The sequence below is a fragment of the Saimiri boliviensis genome, chromosome 5 (genome assembly GCF_048565385.1).
Source record: "Saimiri boliviensis isolate mSaiBol1 chromosome 5, mSaiBol1.pri, whole genome shotgun sequence".
Lineage (NCBI taxonomy): Eukaryota > Metazoa > Chordata > Mammalia > Primates > Cebidae > Saimiri > Saimiri boliviensis.
The window spans coordinates 77,314,536-77,335,714 of NC_133453.1; the positions used below are offsets into that span (position 1 = coordinate 77,314,536).

The 21,179-nt window shown below is 33.9% G+C and overlaps 1 protein-coding gene across 1 annotated transcript in view; it reads left to right on the plus strand.

The window, feature by feature from the left end:
* Positions 1–21,179, plus strand: part of IFIH1 (interferon induced with helicase C domain 1) — a 52,060-nt gene that overhangs the window by 20,703 nt on the left and 10,178 nt on the right. The window contains exons 4-10 of the mRNA XM_003921929.4: positions 4,251–4,355; positions 9,516–9,736; positions 15,291–15,501; positions 16,333–16,550; positions 18,154–18,270; positions 19,931–20,054; positions 20,595–20,873. Coding sequence (XP_003921978.3) covers positions 4,251–4,355; positions 9,516–9,736; positions 15,291–15,501; positions 16,333–16,550; positions 18,154–18,270; positions 19,931–20,054; positions 20,595–20,873 — 1,275 coding nt within the window. The remainder of the gene's footprint in view (positions 1–4,250; positions 4,356–9,515; positions 9,737–15,290; positions 15,502–16,332; positions 16,551–18,153; positions 18,271–19,930; positions 20,055–20,594; positions 20,874–21,179) is intronic.

Consider the following 21,179-nt stretch of genomic DNA (forward strand, 5'->3'; position numbering starts at 1 on the left):
GTATGAAATTTCTTGGATTGCACTTAATATTCCTGCCTTATTAGCAAAATACTCAAGATGTGATTGCAAAATAAGGCGGGTTTTTTCCATGGCTTTTGGACTGGTCTTAGACACTTTCTGTCATTGTAGGCAAAGCTGTTCTTTTTTGTGTTGTTTACAAAATTACTAAAGAAAATCCTTTCTCTTAACTGTATGGTTTTAATTTCCGTTCATTCCAATAGCATTTGATATGAATATAACAGTTCAATTACTACCATCTTCTAATCTGTTTCATAGCTAGCTTTGATATTTTCCCTAGAGGAAATGACACCTATATAAAACTTAACTAAACTTATTATACAATATAACTTCAATACTCAAAGCTCCTTTAGTGAGAATTTGAAATTTGTTTCTCTTCGAGTTTCATTTTCTTGGTCTAACAATCTTTCTCGCAATAAGTGAGAAAATAGAGACTACTATCTCTCTACTGTTCTAAGCATGAGGTTAATTCGCTTGTTCACAGTGGCTGAGTTCAGATCTGGAGAGCGATCTGTTGGACTCCAAAGCACAAGTTCTTTTCACGCCAAGGCCTGTCTTTAATTGACTCTATACAATCTACTTATAAAATCATAAACACACGATTTTATTTATTATGGTTTAAATTCAGACTTACATAGCTTGAAAAATACAAAGAACCAAACAAGATAATCCTAAATAAATCAATTTCAGAAATTCTTGGCATTTAAACTCAATAGGTTGGTTTCATTTTGGCATCATGTAAGCACTTTCTTGATCTCGCTTTTGGGGAGTGTGTGTGTGTTTCTGTGTAATGTGGTTTTTAAAGTGAATGCAGGAGGAAAATCTCTGAGGAAGGCATTCTTCCTGTTACAATAAATACAATATATTTTATTTTATTATTAAATTTTACTTAAATTTCTATGAAAGCAAAAGCATATATCAAAATGCATAAGAATTTGCTGCCTAGGAAACAAAATTATTTTTGTGTAGAGAAACTGAAGATTTATATACCCTTAAAATGACAAAGAAATTGAGCTCTATATATTCACTTTCACTTTCATAATCATTTCTACATGACTATTGTAATTAATTTTATGTAATGAGGATAGAGGTGTTCTTTTTATTTGAGCACAGAAAAAAAGTTTTAAAATAAGAGTAGATGTTTAAATGTAAAGTTAGTAAATATCTGTCAACGAAACCAGAAATGTTAGCAAAGTAAAACCATCTCTCTAACTTCTTTTCATGGTAATATAAGCTCTGTTTCAAGATTGATAGAAAATTTGACAATAAAATGAAAACGTCTCTTGCTGTTAAAAAAAAAAAAAAAAATACCACCATCACAGCTATTATTTCACTTAATACTGTGTTTACAGAACTTCACCCCCAATCATCAGCCATGCTTAGTGTTGGGGGGAAAGCACTGGAACATTGCTCTTGGATTCAGAAATGGGGATTCCGCCCCACTCTAGCTGTGTGATATGGATATATCAGTTAACCTCTCAGAGCCTTGGTTTCTCACCTGAAACAGGAGATAATGGGTATCTACCACATAGGATATTGATTTTGAGAGATTAAAATGAAATTTACATTACATCTGTGAAAGCTCTGAGTTCAGTGTCTTCCTGACACATTGCTGATTGGTTTGTTAGATCAAAATAATCCAGATAATAGACTTTATTAGTAATATCCTATTTTTGGTAGCAACTTTTAAAACCATTTATAAATTATTCATGCACATTGTATAAATAGCTCCCTCCCAAAACTTATGGATGTTAGAACAAAGCTTGGAAGAAATCTTGACTCTACATGTCGATGAAGTGGGTTTAAGATTAAGGTTTAACTACTGGTGATTAGAAAATAAAGTGGAAGTTAAATGTAATTTTCATTTCTCTTATACTTGGAAAATTTAATAATACAGTCTTAGATTTTAGGTATTTGTTAGTAATTTTTGTATTCTCTTCAGTTCTCAATACTACATTTAAAACAGCAAACGAAAAGCAAGTCAAATTCACTTTTTTGCCTCAAAAATCTTAGCCTATATTTCTAGATCTAGAATTATTCTTGCAATGACATTTTCCCCATCTCATTTTACACCTTGCCTTTTCCTGACAAATCATATTCTCTTTTCATCAGTACATCTGCCCAAAACGCTCTTCTACTTGACAGTTCTATCCTACACTCGCCTCTGAGCTTCTAACAAGACATACCTCTGGGAATTGCAGAGTGCCATATTCTGAATCTCTCAGTGAGATATACAGGTTTTCCTGTGTGATCATAAGGGATTCCTCAAATCTGAGTTATAGAGCTAATCTGCAACAACTAATAAGCACAGTATTTTCACATTAGTATATTTATGTTGTGCTAATACACTTAAACAGTATGTATGTCCATTGAGAATTTTTCTACAAATTTCTTATCAGCTTGCTTTTAATTTTTAAGATGTCTTACATATTTGATTGGCATTGGCTGTAATTCTGTTATAGCTCTTAAAATAAATAGGCTTATCCAAACTGGAAGGGAGATTTAAATGTCACAGCTTCTCAATGGAACACTAGTCAGCAATAAAAAGGAACAAATTAGTAATATACACAACAACATAGATGAATTGCAATTATTATAAGCTGAGTTTTAAAAGACACAAAGGCTACATATTGCAAGAATCCATTCATATGACATTCTGGAAAAGGAAAAACTATTGGAACAGAAATTAAATCAGTGGTTGCCAGGGGATAGCCAGAGGGATCTATTACAAAGAGGCTTGAGGAGACTTTTGGGGTGCTGGAAATCTCAATCGTGAGGGTAGTTGCAAAACTGTCTACGTATGTCAAATTCTTCAAAGTTACAAAACGGTATACATTTGTCAAACTCCTCAACTACAAACATAAAAAGAGTAATCTTTTTTGGTAAGTAAATTGTATCTTAATATATGTGACTTGAAAAAATTAACTAGTTAAGGAAAAAGGAAATATTTGCAGTTTTGAGGAATTGTATATCCTCTCTTTGCAGAGAAGTTTTATTAAAACATACTATGTGTCTATTTTTCATACATTTTTATTTCCAGCCCTAAATTATGACACCCAAACTAGTTTTAAATAGCTAAGTGCTACTTCATTGATGTGTTAAGGAGCTTTAGGATGAAATAATTATCTAAGGATAAATGTTATAAAATATTGTTTATTATAAGAAGAACATTATCTGATGGAACTCCTGTCCTAGGAATATATCATTACTTGATTTTATTTCATTTTTCAATCACCAGCAATTAAGGCCCTGTGCCAAGAGCTTGTTGTAGCTAATATTGTTACTTAAGGGTTATCAAGTGCTGTGAGGTAAGGGGTATTAGCCTCATTTTAAATAAGAGGAGCTTGTTAGGTTTAGAGCAAAAAGAATAGCAAATTTCACAAGTCCTTCTGATTCCAAAGCCAACATTAGTAATCACCATTATTTTTAATTTTTCCAGTTCTGGTGCTTGAGGATGAGATTGTGTAAGTGTTTGGAAATAAACTGGAAGAAAATAATTCTTCCCTTGAGCGAAAGAAGGTTTTCAAAAAGAATTGATCCTGAGTACTGAAAACAGAATGTTGAGATTAATAAATGAAGGATGTGTACTGCCATCCACCCATACTAACCATAACTCTTTGATAGAGGCTTAGTCTAATTATAGCAAAGAAAAACATGTATTTCCAACCTCACATGAGCTTCTAGTACAACTGCGATGCCAAGCTTTAGTGATACTCTTTTTGAACAAACTCTCTTTGATATTTTACATTTATGTTTAGCACCAAACTTCATTTTCATAACTGATCAGTAGATCCAGGTACTTTATTAATTTTTTGTACTTTATTAATTCCCTGTCATTTTAAGTGAAAGTAACTCAAAGGTTTCTTATGTATTACTTTTTGTTTAGAAGACATTATCAAACCTAAATATTGTTTTCTTGGGCAACATTTACATGTAGAAGGGCAACAAAAGTTATAAACCCTTAGGAATGTGCACTAGCTCTTATATTGGATGTATAGTACTTTAAGTAGGTAATATGTATTTGAATCACTACCCGGCAGCTGCTCATCCACAGTGGATTTTTTTTTTTAATATAGCCTGCCAGAAGTGCTTACCTTTTATTCATAATTGTCTGGGTGTGCCTTCCCCACTTGAATTGAACTGCATGTACTGTGTGCTGTAGAGGTGTGCAGTTAAAATACGTTTATTCTCAGAAATATTTTTAAAATATTTTAAAATGTTTTCCTTTGCAGAATCAGACACAAGTTTGGCAGAAGGAAGTGTCAGCTGCTTAGATGAAAGTCTTGGACATAACAGCAACATGGGCAGTGATTCAGGCACCATGGGAAGTGATTCAGGTACTGCCTAACTGTTGTGTAAACCTTAAAAAGTGTGAAATAAGACGCCATATAGTGGAAGCATGGGGGCTGTTCATACCCTCCCTAATGTATTTATGCAATTAAAGCAATTCTTTTCTACCGTGAAATAGTTTTGGAACTTTGCCATTCACTTTCTTTAAAAGTGTAACTTACAAAAGTCTTAAAACCAAACTCTCTAATTTTGATCCAGTTCATATCTTTTTGGTCTGGCATATGCCACATTCCAAAGAGTCATGTCATCTATTTTATTTATGAGATCTGTGTCAATTAATTTGACTGCATTTAAATTGTACTGTATTCAATTCGGTACATTTGCTTACTTCAAAACCCTACTTTTTAAATTAAAATACATTTTAAATAAAAAATTAATACTATCCATAAGAGAAGTATGACTATAAATTAAATATATAAGTAAAAGAAGTCAAATTTATATACATATCTTTTGAATAGGAGTAGAGTTAGCAAAATATGTTGGTCACTAAATGAATATTTTACCAGATTACTCTCCATATTGGCTGTATATTCTACCAGCAATAAATGAGAGCACCTCTTCCTAATTCCCCACACTTTCATTACTACTTCCTGTTATCAGTTTTCCTAATTTGTTAGTCTGATAGATTTCAAATTGTTTCTTTCTTTGAGTGTGTATTTCCATGATCATTACTAAGCTAAAATGTTGACATTATTAAGTGTAGGTGATGGGTTTGTGGGGGTCTATTATATACCTTTCTGTATTTGTCTATGTATTTGAAGTATTTCACAATTAAAATGAACAAATCACAAACAAAAAGAAAATGCTTTGCAAGAGGTCCAGCTGAGAAGCATTGGAAAAATGACAGATTAAGAAACAAATTACTTGATTCTCCATTTGTGATTGAGTTGTTTCCCCTAAGAATATATTAAATAATTCAGATTATCCTGCATTGTCAGAAGAATTTAAAAAATTAGACCCCCAAGAGGCTTAAGGGGGCAAAATAGTGTCTAGAAAGATGGTCATCAATCCTAAATGTTTTCAAAATTAGACTGTAGCACGTCTTTTTTCGCATGTCCTTTTCTCACAATGACACTCCTGAATCCCTTAGAACAAATTAGTTTGCGGAAATCCAATTCACCAAATATCAGTCACAACTTTAATCTTCATTTAAAAGGGTTAATTCATTTTCTGTTCAATTCAGTCAGTGTTTATTGAGTTCTTGCCATGTGCTTATTCCTGTATATTATATATTTTTTTCTATCCTTGTCATAAATTGTTCAATTTAATAATTAACGTTTCTATTACATGCTATGCTAGAACTCAAAATAGATATCCTAGCTAACAGTTATCATCCTGATAGGTTGTTGTAAGGTTTTGGACATCATCCTGATTTTTATTTGTCTAAGTAAGGGCTTGTCAACGATATCCATTCATTCGATAAATATTTAATGTGTACCTTCTATGTGCAGGGCATTTTGCCTACTTAGAGTTGTTAACAAATGTATTTGCTGATTTTTGGTCTTCAATGTTGCATGAAAGACATGATAAATCTGAACGCAATCTACTTTTGAAAAGTAAATACATTTTCAAAGGCAAATACATTTTTGAAGATAAACACATTTCAAAGAACACACTTGAGGTTCTAGATGGATCAGTACTTAGGAGCAAAGAATTACTTTGCATAGTGGGTAGTCAATGTTTGAAGTGGTAAAATTATGAAATTCCTTACCCGCAAGTGCCTGATATAAGCTAAAATAGAATTCAATTCAAAAGGAAGTTTAGATAAATTGGTGAACTGTTAAACACATATTGAGGCACTGAAAATATTACAGAATCTGCAATTATGTTTTAATCTTTGAACTTGACATCAAAAAGGACTTTATTCTATATGTCCTTCCTCCTACTGCAGAGGTCATATATGGGCCATAAGTTGTGACCCAATACAATCATATTATATTCCTTTGTGGTAGTGTTATGCAATAGTAAACATAATTACCAGTACTTCTAAAGTATAAATATTCTAATTTTATTATGAAAGGCTTTTTTTTTCCTTTTTCCCATTTTCGGAAAGATATACTGCCTCTCAAAAGGTGGCAATGTTTTTGGCAATACACATTGGCCTGATATGTAGAAAATGTTTCCTTACTATTTGAAAGTAATGCCTATTAATATTTGTCCAGCTGGAATGGTGTATTTTTCTGTGGTTATATACTATAGGTAAAGGAATACTTTGTAGATTTCAAACACATGCAGTGACAGACCTTTTCTCTCCAAGAATAACTCAGCTGTCAAAATCAATGTGAGAATGAAATTTGCCACATGGTGTAGTTCCAATAGAATATTATTATTTAAGCCTTATTTGATTTTCTTTTTTGACCATTTATATGATATAATCTAATTTTAAGATGGTTTAATCAATACTTGTTGTAGAGGGAAGGCACAGTGTTATTTAAAGCTTGTGCATATTTTAAATGCTACTTTCATTTAATTGATTACGCTCTTCAGAGAAAGCCAAAAGCAAACAAACAACAAACAAACAAAAACCCAAACACTTCTTTTATAAAATATATTGGCTCCTGGCTCATTGATACCAGCCCAGTTCTCTCCTTCTGGTGACAGAGAAGAGAAAACTCTTTTCATTGCTTCTGTAGATAAATTCTTCCATCCCTATGTCAGAGGATGTGATAAGGCAAGAATCAGGCTGAATATTTAGCACTCACCCAGCTTTTTTTCTTTGGATGCTAGTCTCACATTGAATCCAACTCTAATTTTTTCTGTCTCCACCCTGTGCTTCTTTTTAAACTTAGGGTCACCTACTAAATCTCCTAGTCTTAAATCAGAAATATGGAAGATTACTGAGCTGTCTGTCTAACCAGGTATTTTGTATGTGTGTCTGACAGCAGTATAATGCCCTAGACTTTGAAGTCCTTCAGGACAATAACTGTATTCTTGTGAGTGCCTTGCATTTAATAGGTGTCCAGTCAATACTGACTGAAGAATAAATGTGTGGTACATGCCTAATTAAGTAGCAGTAAAACCTCATGACTTTGGTTCTGAAGTTAAATTGTAAACAATAGTCCTTTTAACATTCCAGTTCTCCTTAAATGTAGCAGCATAATAAATAATTCAAATGCATGAGTAATATTGATATTTTAGTCATTTGCTTTGGTTCTAGATTCTTGGGAATGAGACTTAGGAAATCGCTATTATGTTTCTCTTTTTAATATTTCTTACCCAAGGATATAGTAGTAAGCATGGAAAATGGGGGAAATTATTATTAAAATGTACTCTTTTAATAGTTTATTCTGCAACTATTATGAGGGAAGCAGCATTTTATTAGAATTCTTAAAATCTATGCAAAAATGTACTTCAGATGAAATTCAACAAAGAGGATATATTGATATATTTTAACAAACATCCTGGATCAAATAAGAATTTAGCAGTAGTAAATTTCTGGATCTTTGTTTAGACAATTTCTAATGCATCTTTCTTTACAAATATACTGGCTCTTTTGGAAAAATTGGGTGATAAATTCTCTTAATGCAGGTGAAATATCAGGGTTTTGATAGCCTATAAAAGCTACCATTGTTCTTAAATAAATCAGAGCCTTACATAAATATAATACAAGATGAATTATTATAAATACCTATGTAGAGTTCAAAACAAGCTTGGAAAGGATACTTATTAAGGTTTATTTTAAATGCTGTTGATTTTAAATGAGTTTTTCATAAAAATCATATTAAATGAATCAGCAGATGATCCAATGATAGCTTAAATGCATTGCATCTGTTTTTACTCATCCATACAGAAGGCAAATTTCCTGCCAGGTTAGTAGATAATTCTAAGTGGTATTTGGTGTGAATTTTTCTACCTATCACAACAAGTTAAAACCCACTCAAATAGAATTACCCAGTGACTGAAATGGAGACATCAGCAAGTTTTTTGAAGTTAATGGGATTATGTTAGTTTAGTTTCATTGCAATCACTGATAAGAAAAAGAACAGTTATTTCATGTGTGATGAAGTACTGATAAATATTGTTATTTAATTTTTTTCTTGTGATTATGTAAGGCATAAGATGGAATTTTAAATTGGTATAATATTTATTTTACTTCATTTCACATTATAAGCTATGAATTTTTAGATCTTTTTCCCCTGGCTAATATAATGCAATATGGTCACTTCTAAATAAAATATATCATATCTAAAACAAGATATGTTATAATAATCTTATTTTAATGTTTATAAATGTATGTTAGTACTTAATCAGCATTTTAAATTTAAGAATCTATTTTAATTGAAAATATTTTCAATATATTATACTTTGGATTTTAGAAAAAGTAGGAATATGTGGAGTCATATACATAAGGAAGTAATAAAGATCACAATTCACAACTAAATGGCAAAATTAGTCATAATTTAGCTTAAACCAACAAAATTATTTTTTATCTTTTAGGGAAAACCTACCAATTAAAGGCTAGCATAGGAAGAGTTCTTTCCCTACTCCCTAAATATCACTTCTGTACAACCTGGTTGCCTCAGATGGAAAAAGGAACTTGAGATAAATGTGTGTGTGTGTGTGTGTGTGTGTGTGTGTGTGTGTGTGTGTGTGTGTGCTTGCTTTTTGGTATTTGTTTGTCAGATAAAGTTTCTACAAATGAAAGAAGATAGTATCAGCCGTAATACCTTCTTTGTAATAAAAAATAAGGGGAAGTACAGAACAAAGACGACGAATGATTTCTACTTTCTCAGCTCCTTTTGATTTTGCAGGTGGTAGGTCTAAGTGAAATAAGCAGGGAATAATGGCTCAACAAAGAAATGGGAAGTCTTACACCTTCACAACCATACCTGCCAATCCCGCACCACAGCCCTTTCTACAAATTCACTCACTTTGCGAAAACATTCCCCCACGGTGGCCCTTCCTAGTCTTCTATTCAGTTGACTTCCTCTTCACCCCCACATCCTTAGGTCCCTTCTGTGACAGGGAGCCTGGGTTGTGTTCTGCAAATGCAGAAAGCAGACGTTCATTGGTACAGAAAAGAGAAAATGGGTTGGACTACATGTGAAAAGGAGTTGAAAGTATGAGAAGCCTATGTTCAGTTTCAGGCTTCTAAGCTCTGTTATTTTGTTGTCCCTTCTCTTATTTTCCTTTTCAACCTTCTTCAGATGAAGAGAACGTGGCAGCAAGAGTATCCCCGGAGCCAGAACTCCAGCTCAGGCCTTACCAAATGGAAGTTGCCCAACCAGCCTTGGAAGGGAAGAATATCATCATCTGCCTTCCTACAGGGAGTGGAAAAACCAGAGTGGCCGTTTACATTGCCAAGGATCACTTAGACAAGAAGAAAAAAGCATCTGAGCCTGGAAAAGTTATAGTTCTTGTTAATAAGGTATTCAAAGAACATATAACATTAGTTGTTCATTTTCATTATATTATTCTGAAACTTTTATATGATGGCAAATGTGGCAATGACTCACACAGATTTAGTTTAATTAAGAGTCATGTCAAAATAAGCTCTTTATTTTATTTTTAGTCTCTTTTTAAGGTATGTGTAATATCTAATTGATGAACCTGAAAATGGAAGATTTCCAATAAAACTAGGACATTTTACCAACTAGCTGTAAATTACATAGCCGCAAAACTTAGGAGCTAGTTTGATTCATCTACTCCCTTTACTCCCCTTATCTGGTCACAGGTTATATTTACTCAGATATACTTTAAGGTTAATTGGCTCATTTATCATTGCATATGAAAATGAATGACCCCAAAATATCACTAGAATCAAGGATCAAATATTGTTTTTTGCTTCCTCTTTAGCTGTTGACCCTTAGTCAAAGATGGCAAGTCCTCTTTATCCAGAATATATATAATGTGATTTGGAGATAAAGAGAAAATTAAGTGAATGTTTGATATCTACATCAAGTTAAATAGATTTTAAAATGCTCAAAAAGTGTATGTATTATATATGCATATATAACATTAAATGCAACTGAGGGTTTTCTTCAATAATTTGTGTCTTAGGGTATTTGAAGGTCATCTTCATAAATAAGTCTGTCTGCTTCACTATAAAACAAAATCTAGTTATTGGAGCGTTTGCAGATAAATTATGGTTTATTAATTTATAAATATATAAATTGGGGATGTGAATATTTGCTATTTTATGGTATAAAAATGAGTATACTTTTCCTCTGTCAGAAAGTCTTTTTTCCACTCTCATCTCTTCCTATACAAGAAAAAAGCAGTAGACTGTAAAATATTATGATTTTTTTATTTCTATTATGCTAAAAGTTTTAGTTACATCCTGTTTTCAGTACTTACAATCCATGATCTGAATGGTTCTTGTCACGCAGTTCCAAATGCATTTTGTGTGTATCTGCTAAGTCTAAAGAGCTCTCCTTTATACTTGTATACTCACTGTTAAAACATTTGTATTTATTTTGCTGGTAACGATGACACATTCAAATTAGTTTGCTCATAGCCTTGCATATATTCCCTTTGTAGAGAATATTATTTTTTTAAATGAAATAGGTTTGAATCTTATTTTTACCTGCTGGTAGTTTGATTAAAGTGAATTCTAACTTTAATTTCTTCATCTTTAAAATGAACAAAATAATAACTACCCTACTCTGAAATTTCAGTTGGATTATATATGGCCTAGTAATGACTCTTTCTCCCATTCTTAAATACTAGCTTTCTTTTGCTCCTTCCTCTTCACCTTCGTAACTCATGAAACTGAATAACATAGAGAACAGGTTATAAGTGCCAAATCTAGAGAAAAGAACCAAATTAGCTGGATTCAAAGCTACTTAAACTGATGATTTTGAAACCATTTGACCATCCACCATTTTCTCAAACTCAGCCTCACCATCTGCCCTCCCAAAGGCTCTTCTTCTCCATTTACCTGTTTCTTTGTTAGTAATACCACCCCCTCCAAAGCATGCAGCCCCCACACCTCAGAGTTAGTTTTAATTCATCTACTTCCTTTATTTCCCTTATCTGGTCACAGGGTCATAGGCTGCTAGAGTTGAAAGGGGGCTTTGTGATCCAGCTTTCTTCCTCTGCAGAGTGGTTCCTCACTTCTGCCAGATGACTTCCTAATATTAAGGAAGTTATCCTTCTAACAAGACAGCCCCAGCCATTCTTTGGACAACTGACACTGTTAGAAAGCCCTACTTGTATTCATCCAAAACGGTTTCTCTGGAATCCCACGGTCACCGGTTAGAGTTCCTTCCTCTGCAACCAGACGAAGTCTTAATTATCCAGCCTAAGGACAGCCCTGCACATAGACAAGGCAGCATCATGTAGCTCCTAAGTTATGTTTCTTTTGGTCCCTGGGAATAAATGTCCACAGTTCCTTTAACTGTCTTCCATATAACATGGTTTCTAAACCTGTCATCACTCCTTAGTGCTCATACTCTTTCAGACATTTTTCTAGGACACGCCTAAATGTGGTGTCCAGAGTTGGACAAAAAACTACAGATAAGATCTTACCAGTGCAGAAAGCAGGAGAGATGAGACTTGACACCCAGCTCATGACCACTTTTGACTCTGGCATCCTCAGACTTATGTAGACCTTGTCATAAACTCGAATTCCTCAGTTCCTTTCTATTTGAAAATCTCTTACACTAGAACACTCTTCATTTATTTTTGTGTAACCAATTTTTGAGCCTAAATTCAAATACTTAGATTTATATTTTAAATATTGATCTTTTCAAGTCTTACATTTTTGTATGTGTCTAATGCATCTTCCTTTCTATAATATTCTCTTCTCCTCTCAGTGCTATATTCTAGCCAGGAATCTTTCATTGCATTGGATCTAGGTGATTCTTATGAATGCACAGTTATGGCTATGTTTAAATATTAATTTATCCTCATTAATTATTCATAGTCACTGCATTGTTGGGTGGATATTTGGGGACTTGACTCTAATCCCTTATCTGCTTTCCTACTGTTTTTCTCCTTAGAATTACTAGGAACTCGTCTGCTAATTATTTCATCTGTGTCATAATTGTTTACTATACCATCTCTTTGAATAATTAATTTCAGCTTTAGTTATTTTTGACTGAGTCAGAGCACCTCTGTCCCAGTAAGTCTGCATAAGAGGAATCCTGTGTCTGGCCCAATAAGAAGGTATTGTTACCCTTGATCTAGAAAAGAGAAATCCTGTTCCCTAACACCATTTACTTTCATTTCCCTTCCTCCGTCCTTTCCAAAGTTATAGCCTTCAAATGCAGAGAGAAATGAAAACACCACCTGTGTTCCCAGACTTTCCATTTCCTATCTAGGGCTTCAACATCATGAGAGATAAATCCCAGGTTCCTTCAGATGCTGCAATGCAGCCCCATATGATTCAGCAGAAGTGGGTAGCAGTTGGGTTTGATTAGTCTTGGCAGGCACTCTGTCACATCTCAGGAAAAGGCTCCAAGAGGACCACACACCTCCCAATTAGCCATGTCAGACTTGCATCTGGCTTTCTCTGTGTCCTTCAGTAGGAAGTCTACACCACCCGGAGCGAGTATCAGGATTTCCAGCACCTGCTATCTCCTGTGACAACTCCTTTTTGTTCTGTACATCAGAGGGTGCTGCTGCTTTTGAAGATTTTTGACTCACCTTTTATGGGCAGAATTTTGTGGTGCGATGCCACTCCATAATACTGTACAGAGATTCTTAATTAAATCATTCAGCAGGGGTATATTTAAAGACAAATCAAATGCAGATCTTGTCCTCAAGGAATATACAGTCTAGAAGAGAGATGAGAGATATATGTTGATAATTAATATTTTAGTGTACTTTATAAAGCACTCTCAGATAGATTATCTCATTAAATTTACACAGCTACCCAATAAGGTAGTCATTATTATTATTCCAATTTCTCCCATCAGAAAGCTGAAGCTCCAAGACTTTTAATTGGCAATTCAGGAATCATCCAGCCAAGAAACAGCAGAAATGAGACTTGGACTTTTATATTCTGAGTCAACTGGTCTTCCCTTGCCACTGCACTCTGCTTCTAGAATAAAAGGATGGGTGAAATATCAGGGAACTTTTAGTACTGACAATATGGCATCCTCTATTTCATTTAATTTTCAAAATAATAGGTTAACATTATCCTCATTTCATTAATCTGTATATTGAGAGCATTAAGATGATTCAGACCTTGTCCAAGGTACACAAGAATTAAGTGGCTGGAGTAGCTGTTTTCAGGGCTTTCTTCCTTCTGCATCATGCTATCTCTTTTCACTACACTTAATTTTCATTCTTTTCCACAGAATCCTTCTGTCTTGCATAAATGGAATGGAAAGGATACTTCCAGAAAATGATTCAGGAATGGCTTTGTGGAAGAGAGAAGAAATAAGCTGTGGCTTTCAAATTTCGAAGGTTTAAATGTCATTAAAGTGAAGGTTTCAAGCCTCTGTCCCCAGAAATGGTCCCTAGATTCAGTAATTTTTGAGTGCCATTCAGGAGTCTGCATTTTCCAAACTTCTCAAGTGATTTTGTAACAGACAGATCAGAGAGACTTTAGAAGAAAAAAAAAAAATAAACTAAATGAAAGTTTCTCCTTTTACACTTTCTACCCTTTCCACCTTGTGGTAAGGTCATGTCCTTTCAGTCACCAACCTCATTATCGATTTTAGTCCACTTTGCTTTCTTAGAATTTGTGGATTTCATTTTAACTCTTCTTGCCCACCCTTTCTTCCACTCCACCAAGACATCTATTTTTCAAAACCTCCATCCTTTCCACTAAATAATAATGCAAACCAGTATTCTTCATAAGATGTTCCCCTTAGGCAGGGGAATCAGCCGTTCTTTATTTAACACCTAAGTGGGGCTCACCTCAAGTAAAAAGATGAAAAACACAAACCCTACAGACTGGGGAAAAGGTAACCACTGATTGCATTTCGGGTGGAATTATGGAGAATGAAAAATATAACGTGCATTCTTTGAAGTTTGCCCTTGAAACTCTTCCTACCAACTCTCTGTTTGCCATACTTACACTGCTGGGCTTCTATTGCATAAATCTTTCTAGGATATGACCTTCAAGATGGCCTGATATATTTCCCCCTAGTGCAGAAGGTACTTTGAGTGACTAGTAATGTGTAGCATTCAGGTGTCAAACCACCTACCTTTAGCAGATGTTACAACATACAGAATCAGCTGACAAGTACCAGAAGTTTCCACTTCTTTTGCCAAGTCTACTTGCAGTTTTGTTCTTGCTCAGCCACCACAGCTATTCCAGCGGTTCGTTTCTTCACTTCACATCTGTTCTCCACTAGGATGAATGCCCTAACTCCTCACTCGTTGTTCCCTGCTTCTTCCAGTCCTGTGATCCTGTTGCTTCTAGTCTAATCCAAAAACAAACAACAGAAATAAATCACTTCAACAGTATAACTGGTAGGGATCCTGTAAACTGTATACTAAATGTAAAATACTCTGCTTGATGTTTACAGCCATTTATAGCATGGCCCTGCTCTACAAATTAAACAATGTATTTCTTATTCAACCTTAGCTTCAGTTTATCTTTTCACTGACTCAAGGCTTACTAGATTCAAATTCCTTCCAATTCCTCCTTTCTTTTCAGTTGCTTCTTCTCTTAACTGTCACTTAGTGTGTGTTTCTAGGGGAGCATAATTACATTGTGTTGTAATAATTTGTCTTGTGTTGTTTAGTCTTGGTCTGTATGCTCAGCTAGACAGAGTTCCCCAAAGTTGTCAATCAATCTTAAACATCTTTGTGTCCCAAACACAAATGCCTACACCTAACAAGCCTATAATAAATGCTTATTGAGAGATGAATGAAAGGACTGATGGGTAAGTTGTTATGCCTGATTCGCTGATAACGTAAACACCTCTTTTAATGCTGAACAAAGAATAGGCCTTTGATTAATACTCCTTTGGCTTTGACTAACTTTCTCTTTTTAAAAAAATCTTCACTTTTTTTTTTTTAAGGTACTGCTAGTTGAACAGCTCTTCCACAAAGAGTTCAAACCATTTTTGAAGAAATGGTATCGTGTTATTGGACTAAGTGGTGATACCCAACTGAAAATATCATTTCCAGAAGTTGTCAAGTCCTGTGATATTATTATCAGTACAGCTCAAATCCTTGAAAACTCCCTCTTAAACTTGGAAAATGGAGAAGATGCTGGCGTTAAATTATCAGGTGAGTTGAAGTGTTTATTTAAAAAAAAAAATAATAGTAATATTAATGATAACAAAAGTTGTATTTTTTAATTAATTTTTAAATGTTTATAAAAATTTACTTTGTTTTAAATGGTCTTTTCTTGTTTATGGTTTTATTAAAATCCTTCTACTTCCTGGAGGAAACGAAAAAAGCAAGTTTTTAGTTAGACCATTTTATTCTGCAGAATACCATTATTAAAGCAAGCACTCACTGGACTTTCCATTTATTCTGACAAGTTCTTTTATTTGTTAGTGAATGTTGTTAGATTCGCTTTCCTTTCCCGTAGAATAAAAATACAAACCTTGTCTTTTTTGGGGATAGGATGAGAAGGTAGGAGAATGAATGGGAAAGAAGTAAAAATAATTTATAACAACTAAATGCAATGTTAAAACAAGGCACATTTTTCTCTTTTAAAATAGTGTCGCTTTTACTTGATGCAATAAAAATAAAATTCACCAACCTAAAATTCAATATTTTATTAAAAACAAAAGTATAATCCTGAGATTTGATTTGTAGTAAACCAGGGTGTGAATTCCACACCTAACACTTCTTAGTTCTGTAAACTTTCTGAATCTCCTCTATTAAAGAAGGAGAATGTGTAACAGGGAGTTTCATGATTAGTATGCATGAACTGTGTGTGTTCAGGTGCTAGTATAGTTAGATTTCCCTCCTGAAAACTGGAAGTGGGCTGCTCTTGTGTCCTGCCCAAGAAAAGGCATCCCCAAGGCAGCTCAATTCACTGGTCTAAAGCTATTTCCTTACTGTAGTGTGCTGGTGTAGAGAAATTAAATCTTTGAATTTTCTTTTAAGACTTTTCCCTGATTATCATTGATGAATGTCATCACACTAACAAAGAAGAAGTCTACAATAACATCATGAGGCGTTACTTGAAGCAGAAGTTGAAAAACAATAATCTCAAGAAAGAAAACAAATCAGTGATTCCCCTTCCTCAGATACTGGGACTAACAGCTTCACCTGGTGTTGGAGGGGCCAGAAAGCAAGCCAAAGCTGAAGAACACATTTTAAAAGTAAGTCATAATTTTATGTGTAACCAATGAGAGCAAAGCTAAAATAAATGCCAGTACCTCTTGATCTTGTTAGATAAGTTTGAGTTCAAGTGCCCTGATCTTAAGTGAAATCTGTTTGCTTTAGTACAATAAATATACTCGATCTTTTATAAAATAGTGATATGCCTTAATACATTGCAATAACACAAACAATATCACAAAAATGATGGATAGGAATATAATTAATGGGAAGTTTAGACAAATAGAATGCCTTCTCCTGAACATCTACCCTTATAAACTTAATGATCTACTTGATATAGAAACATTCATAAACTATGAAAGTTTTTAGTTGTCACACGTAATAAAGTCTTATTCTATGAGTTTTAAAACTGCATGTTTTCTGTCTTTCAAATGTTATTCTAGAAATTAGATAATTCAAATTAAAGAGAAATAGGGATATGAAGATCTTTAAAGATGAGCTTATCAGCTGCCCCAGAATGGTAACACCACATACAGTGCTGCTGTTGATCTCGACTGTTAAATAAATCAGAGCAGCCCAGGAAGTATTTTTGTACCAAGGCAATTACATTTCAATTTTTTTTAATTGCAGTGTAGGTTTTGGGGTACATGTGAAGAACATGCAAGATTGTTGCATAGGTACACACATGGCAGTGTGATTTGATGCCTTCCTCCCCTTCACCTATATCTGGCATTTCTCCCCATGCTATCTCTTCCCAACTCCCCACCCCCCGCTGTCCCTACCCTATTTCCCCCCAACGGACCCCAGTGTGTAGTGATCCCCTCCCTGTGTCCATGTGTTCTCATTGTTCAACACCCATCTATGAGTGAGAATATGTGGTGTTTGATTTTCTGCTCTTGTGTCAGTTTGCGGAAAACAATGGTTTCCAGGTTCATCCATGTCCCTACAAAGGACACGCACTCATCGTTTTTGATGGCTGCATAATATTCCATGGTGTATATGTGCCGTATTTTCCCTGTCCAGGCATTTGAATTTTAAGTCCCTTACTTTAAGTTGAATTCAATAAAAATTATATAGAGTGGACACAACATTCTGAGATGCAATTATAGGCTCCAAAATATAATTTATTACTAAGATTAAGGGCTAATGTCAAGCTAATAATCCAGGCACATGGTTAAGGATCACCCAGCTTTTTATTGCCTGCTTTATGTGTAGAAGAAGGTGGTAGTATAATCCATAGATGTTAAGATGACTTTTGATATGCCTATGTAACGTAGTTATCTCAAAATCATTATGTGTCAATGATGGCAAACTATTGTACTCTTTCCATATCACCTTTCCACCTGGAAAATGGAATTTAAGAAATGAAAATAAATACACCATTTTCTCTGGAATTACCCACCAACTTGATTTAGAAGCTCTTTTTCCCTGTATTAGGACCAATGTTATCAATTGTTTGTTAATGAAATCCATAATGAAACAATGTTAAAACACCATATTTAGCAAACAGTGCTGTACATTACTGTCATGAAATTTTATGCTACAATTTAATGCTACATATTTTTACATGAAAAATAATTCTACATTGAATAAAGTGAAAGGGAAAAATAATTGCATAAATATTGAAAAATGTCTCTTTTTCAGCTATGTGCCAGTCTTGATGCATTTACTATTAAAACTGTTGAAGAAAACCTTGATCAACTGAAAAAACAAATACAGGAGCCGTGCAAGAAGTTTGCAATTGCAGATGACACCAGAGAAGTATGGGCTTAACATTTTATATCTATTTCATTGGCAATACTACCCATTCAGTTGAAAGGTGGCAAAGCCTATTTTATATTGACCATCTGAACAGTATTATTTTAAAATTTTAGCAAACAAATTTCAGGGTTTTTTTTTTAACTGATATTTGGCAGCAAAGCACTACAGTGAATTCTCTCCTCCAGTCCTTTTTCAGTTTTCTAATTTACATGAGGGATAGCTCATTCATTGTTTGGCTACACATGAGTTATGAGGGGTAGTCGGGGACGATGGGCAGGAGGATGTATAACTAAGCCGGAGGTGTTAATGACAGTTCGTTTTAGTCTTTTTTATTTTCTTCATGAATTCCAAGATTGATTTTCTGACATTCCACAGAACCATTTTGTTGCTATCAAATTACATTTGGCAATGATAATGGGAATCCTACCTAATTTGCATACTTGCATATTTACTTTCTTAGGAAAACAGTGCAATGGTAAAGAAGTGAAATATTTACTTTAATGATGCTTTTCTGATGAATTTTTCGGTAAAAGTAAACTGAGAGTCAATTTGGACATTATGACCAGTAAATTATGTCAATACTTTATTTTGCAAAATTTATAAAGTACTGCAAATTCTGGTCATATGTACTTGATAATACCATTGGAAATAAGAATATTGGGATTAAATAATATGAAATATGCATAGTAGATAAGGCAATGCTTGAAATATAGTAGGCACTAAACCAATGTTAGTAATATATCTCTTTTTTTAATTCTGAAGAAGACTGGTATCTATTCCAGCTCCACTAGCAGAGTTGAATACACTTTATTCACCTTCCCTTTTTTACTTATTTGGTTTCACTTGATAGATTTACATGCATATTTCTACACATAAGGATTTTTAAAACTACATTTCTCAGGATATATTTTTAAAAGTATTTGCCATTTTTTAAACTTACTTAACTTTTTGATACATTTTGAAGTATAACATACATACGAAAAAATGCAAATTCATGTGTGTACTGATTGCTGAATTTTCATAAACTGAATACACATATGTAAACAAAATCCAAATCAAGAGACAGTACATTGTCAGTAACCCAAATCTTCTGGTTCCCCTTGCAGTTATCATACCCCAGGGATAGCTACTATCTTGACTTCCAAAACAAAAAATGAGTTTTCACTGATTCTGAACTTTATATAAATGGAATTATAGGGCATGCACTCCTTTATTTCTGACTTTTTTCAGACTGCACTTCAACTTTTTGTTTTAGCAGAAATAATACTGAAACCAGTTTGACAAAGGGTAAATGTTTCTTAAGTTACATTGTAAGCTTTCTAAATTATGGTGACATTAAAGCAATATGTGATTTCTAAACTACCTTTAACATGCAAGGTTTATATTATTTATTAACCTTTATTATTTTCACTAACATTTTAAGTTGGAGATTCCAGCGGAGGTAACATGGTGTTGGTGTGGGTGTGGCTTGATGACAGACTTAAAAGAGAAGTTGACAAAAGTAGATGAACAGACAAGTAATGGGACACTAACCTGTTACATTGTCTAAACAAAGATTCTGAATCAGATTTATCATAGCCTGGAACTTATTTTAACAAAGATAATGTTATTCCTTTAACAATAAGAATACATGAGAATAAGTGTATACTTTATTTTTAAGGATCCATTTAAAGAGAAACTTCTAGAAATAATGACAAGGATTCAAACTTATTGTCAAATGAGTCCAATGCCAGATTTTGGAACTCAACCCTATGAGCAATGGGCCGTTCAAATGGAAAAAAAAGGTAATTTTGATTTGAACCTAACACTTAGTTTATCCCATGTTTATTCCAAGATGTCAAATGAGTATATCATAGATTCCCAAAAAAATTGAAAGTAAATGTAGTTTCAGATAGAATTTCTGTGTTCTGTGTAGGACAAGCATAATAAACATGTTCTAATTCCTTTTCTAAGGAAAGAGATTCCAAAACCATCCAAATTTCTCTTTGTCTCCAGAGTCTTACATTTATTGTATATTTAAAGTATAGAGGTAAACATTAATAGCTCTGTCTCCAAAGGCAAACTCAACTAACATATTTTCATGCCATTTCTCTGTGCATCAGCTACATATTTTTGCTGAGGCAGAACTCAAGCAGCAAGTCAAGGAGTTGGAAAACTTGCCCTGTTTCAGAGCTCATAACATACTTTGAGCCTTAACTTGCCCATTTTAAACCAAAGGTGAAGCCAATTTTGGAGTTAGTAACATAAATATATTCAAGTCCATGGGACTATTTTAGGGAGTTTATATGCTTATTATTCAAATTACCCAATATACTTTTTCACAGCTGCAAAAGAAGGAAATCGCAAGGACCGTGTTTGCGCAGAGCATTTGAGGAAGTACAATGAGGCCCTGCAAATTAATGACACAATTCGAATGATAGATGCGTATAATCATCTTGAAACTTTCTATAATGAAGAGAAACAAAAGAAGTTTGCAGTCCTAGAAGACGATAGTGATGAGGGTGGTGATGATGAGTATTGTGATCGCCATGAACATGAGGGTGATTTAAAGAAACCTTGGAAACTGGATGAAACAGATAGATTTCTCATGACTTTATTTTTTGGTAAGATTCAAAGTAACATGTACTGGTCTCATTCATTTACCTTTTCAACATGAACCTACTGCTTCTCATAAGCTCTTTGAAAAGAGAAATATCTGAAATCCCACTCAGACTGGAGCTATTTCTAATGCTATGACCAGATTAGCTACCAGTTGCATGATCACAGTCAGTCATTTGGTCATTCAGTTTCATTGCCAAGACAGCTGTAATGAATTTATTTATTAAACCATCCTAATAGTTAGATACAGCACAAGTTTGTAGATAAGCCACAATTCATGAAATCTTCTAGTGTAATTAGTTGTATGTTTC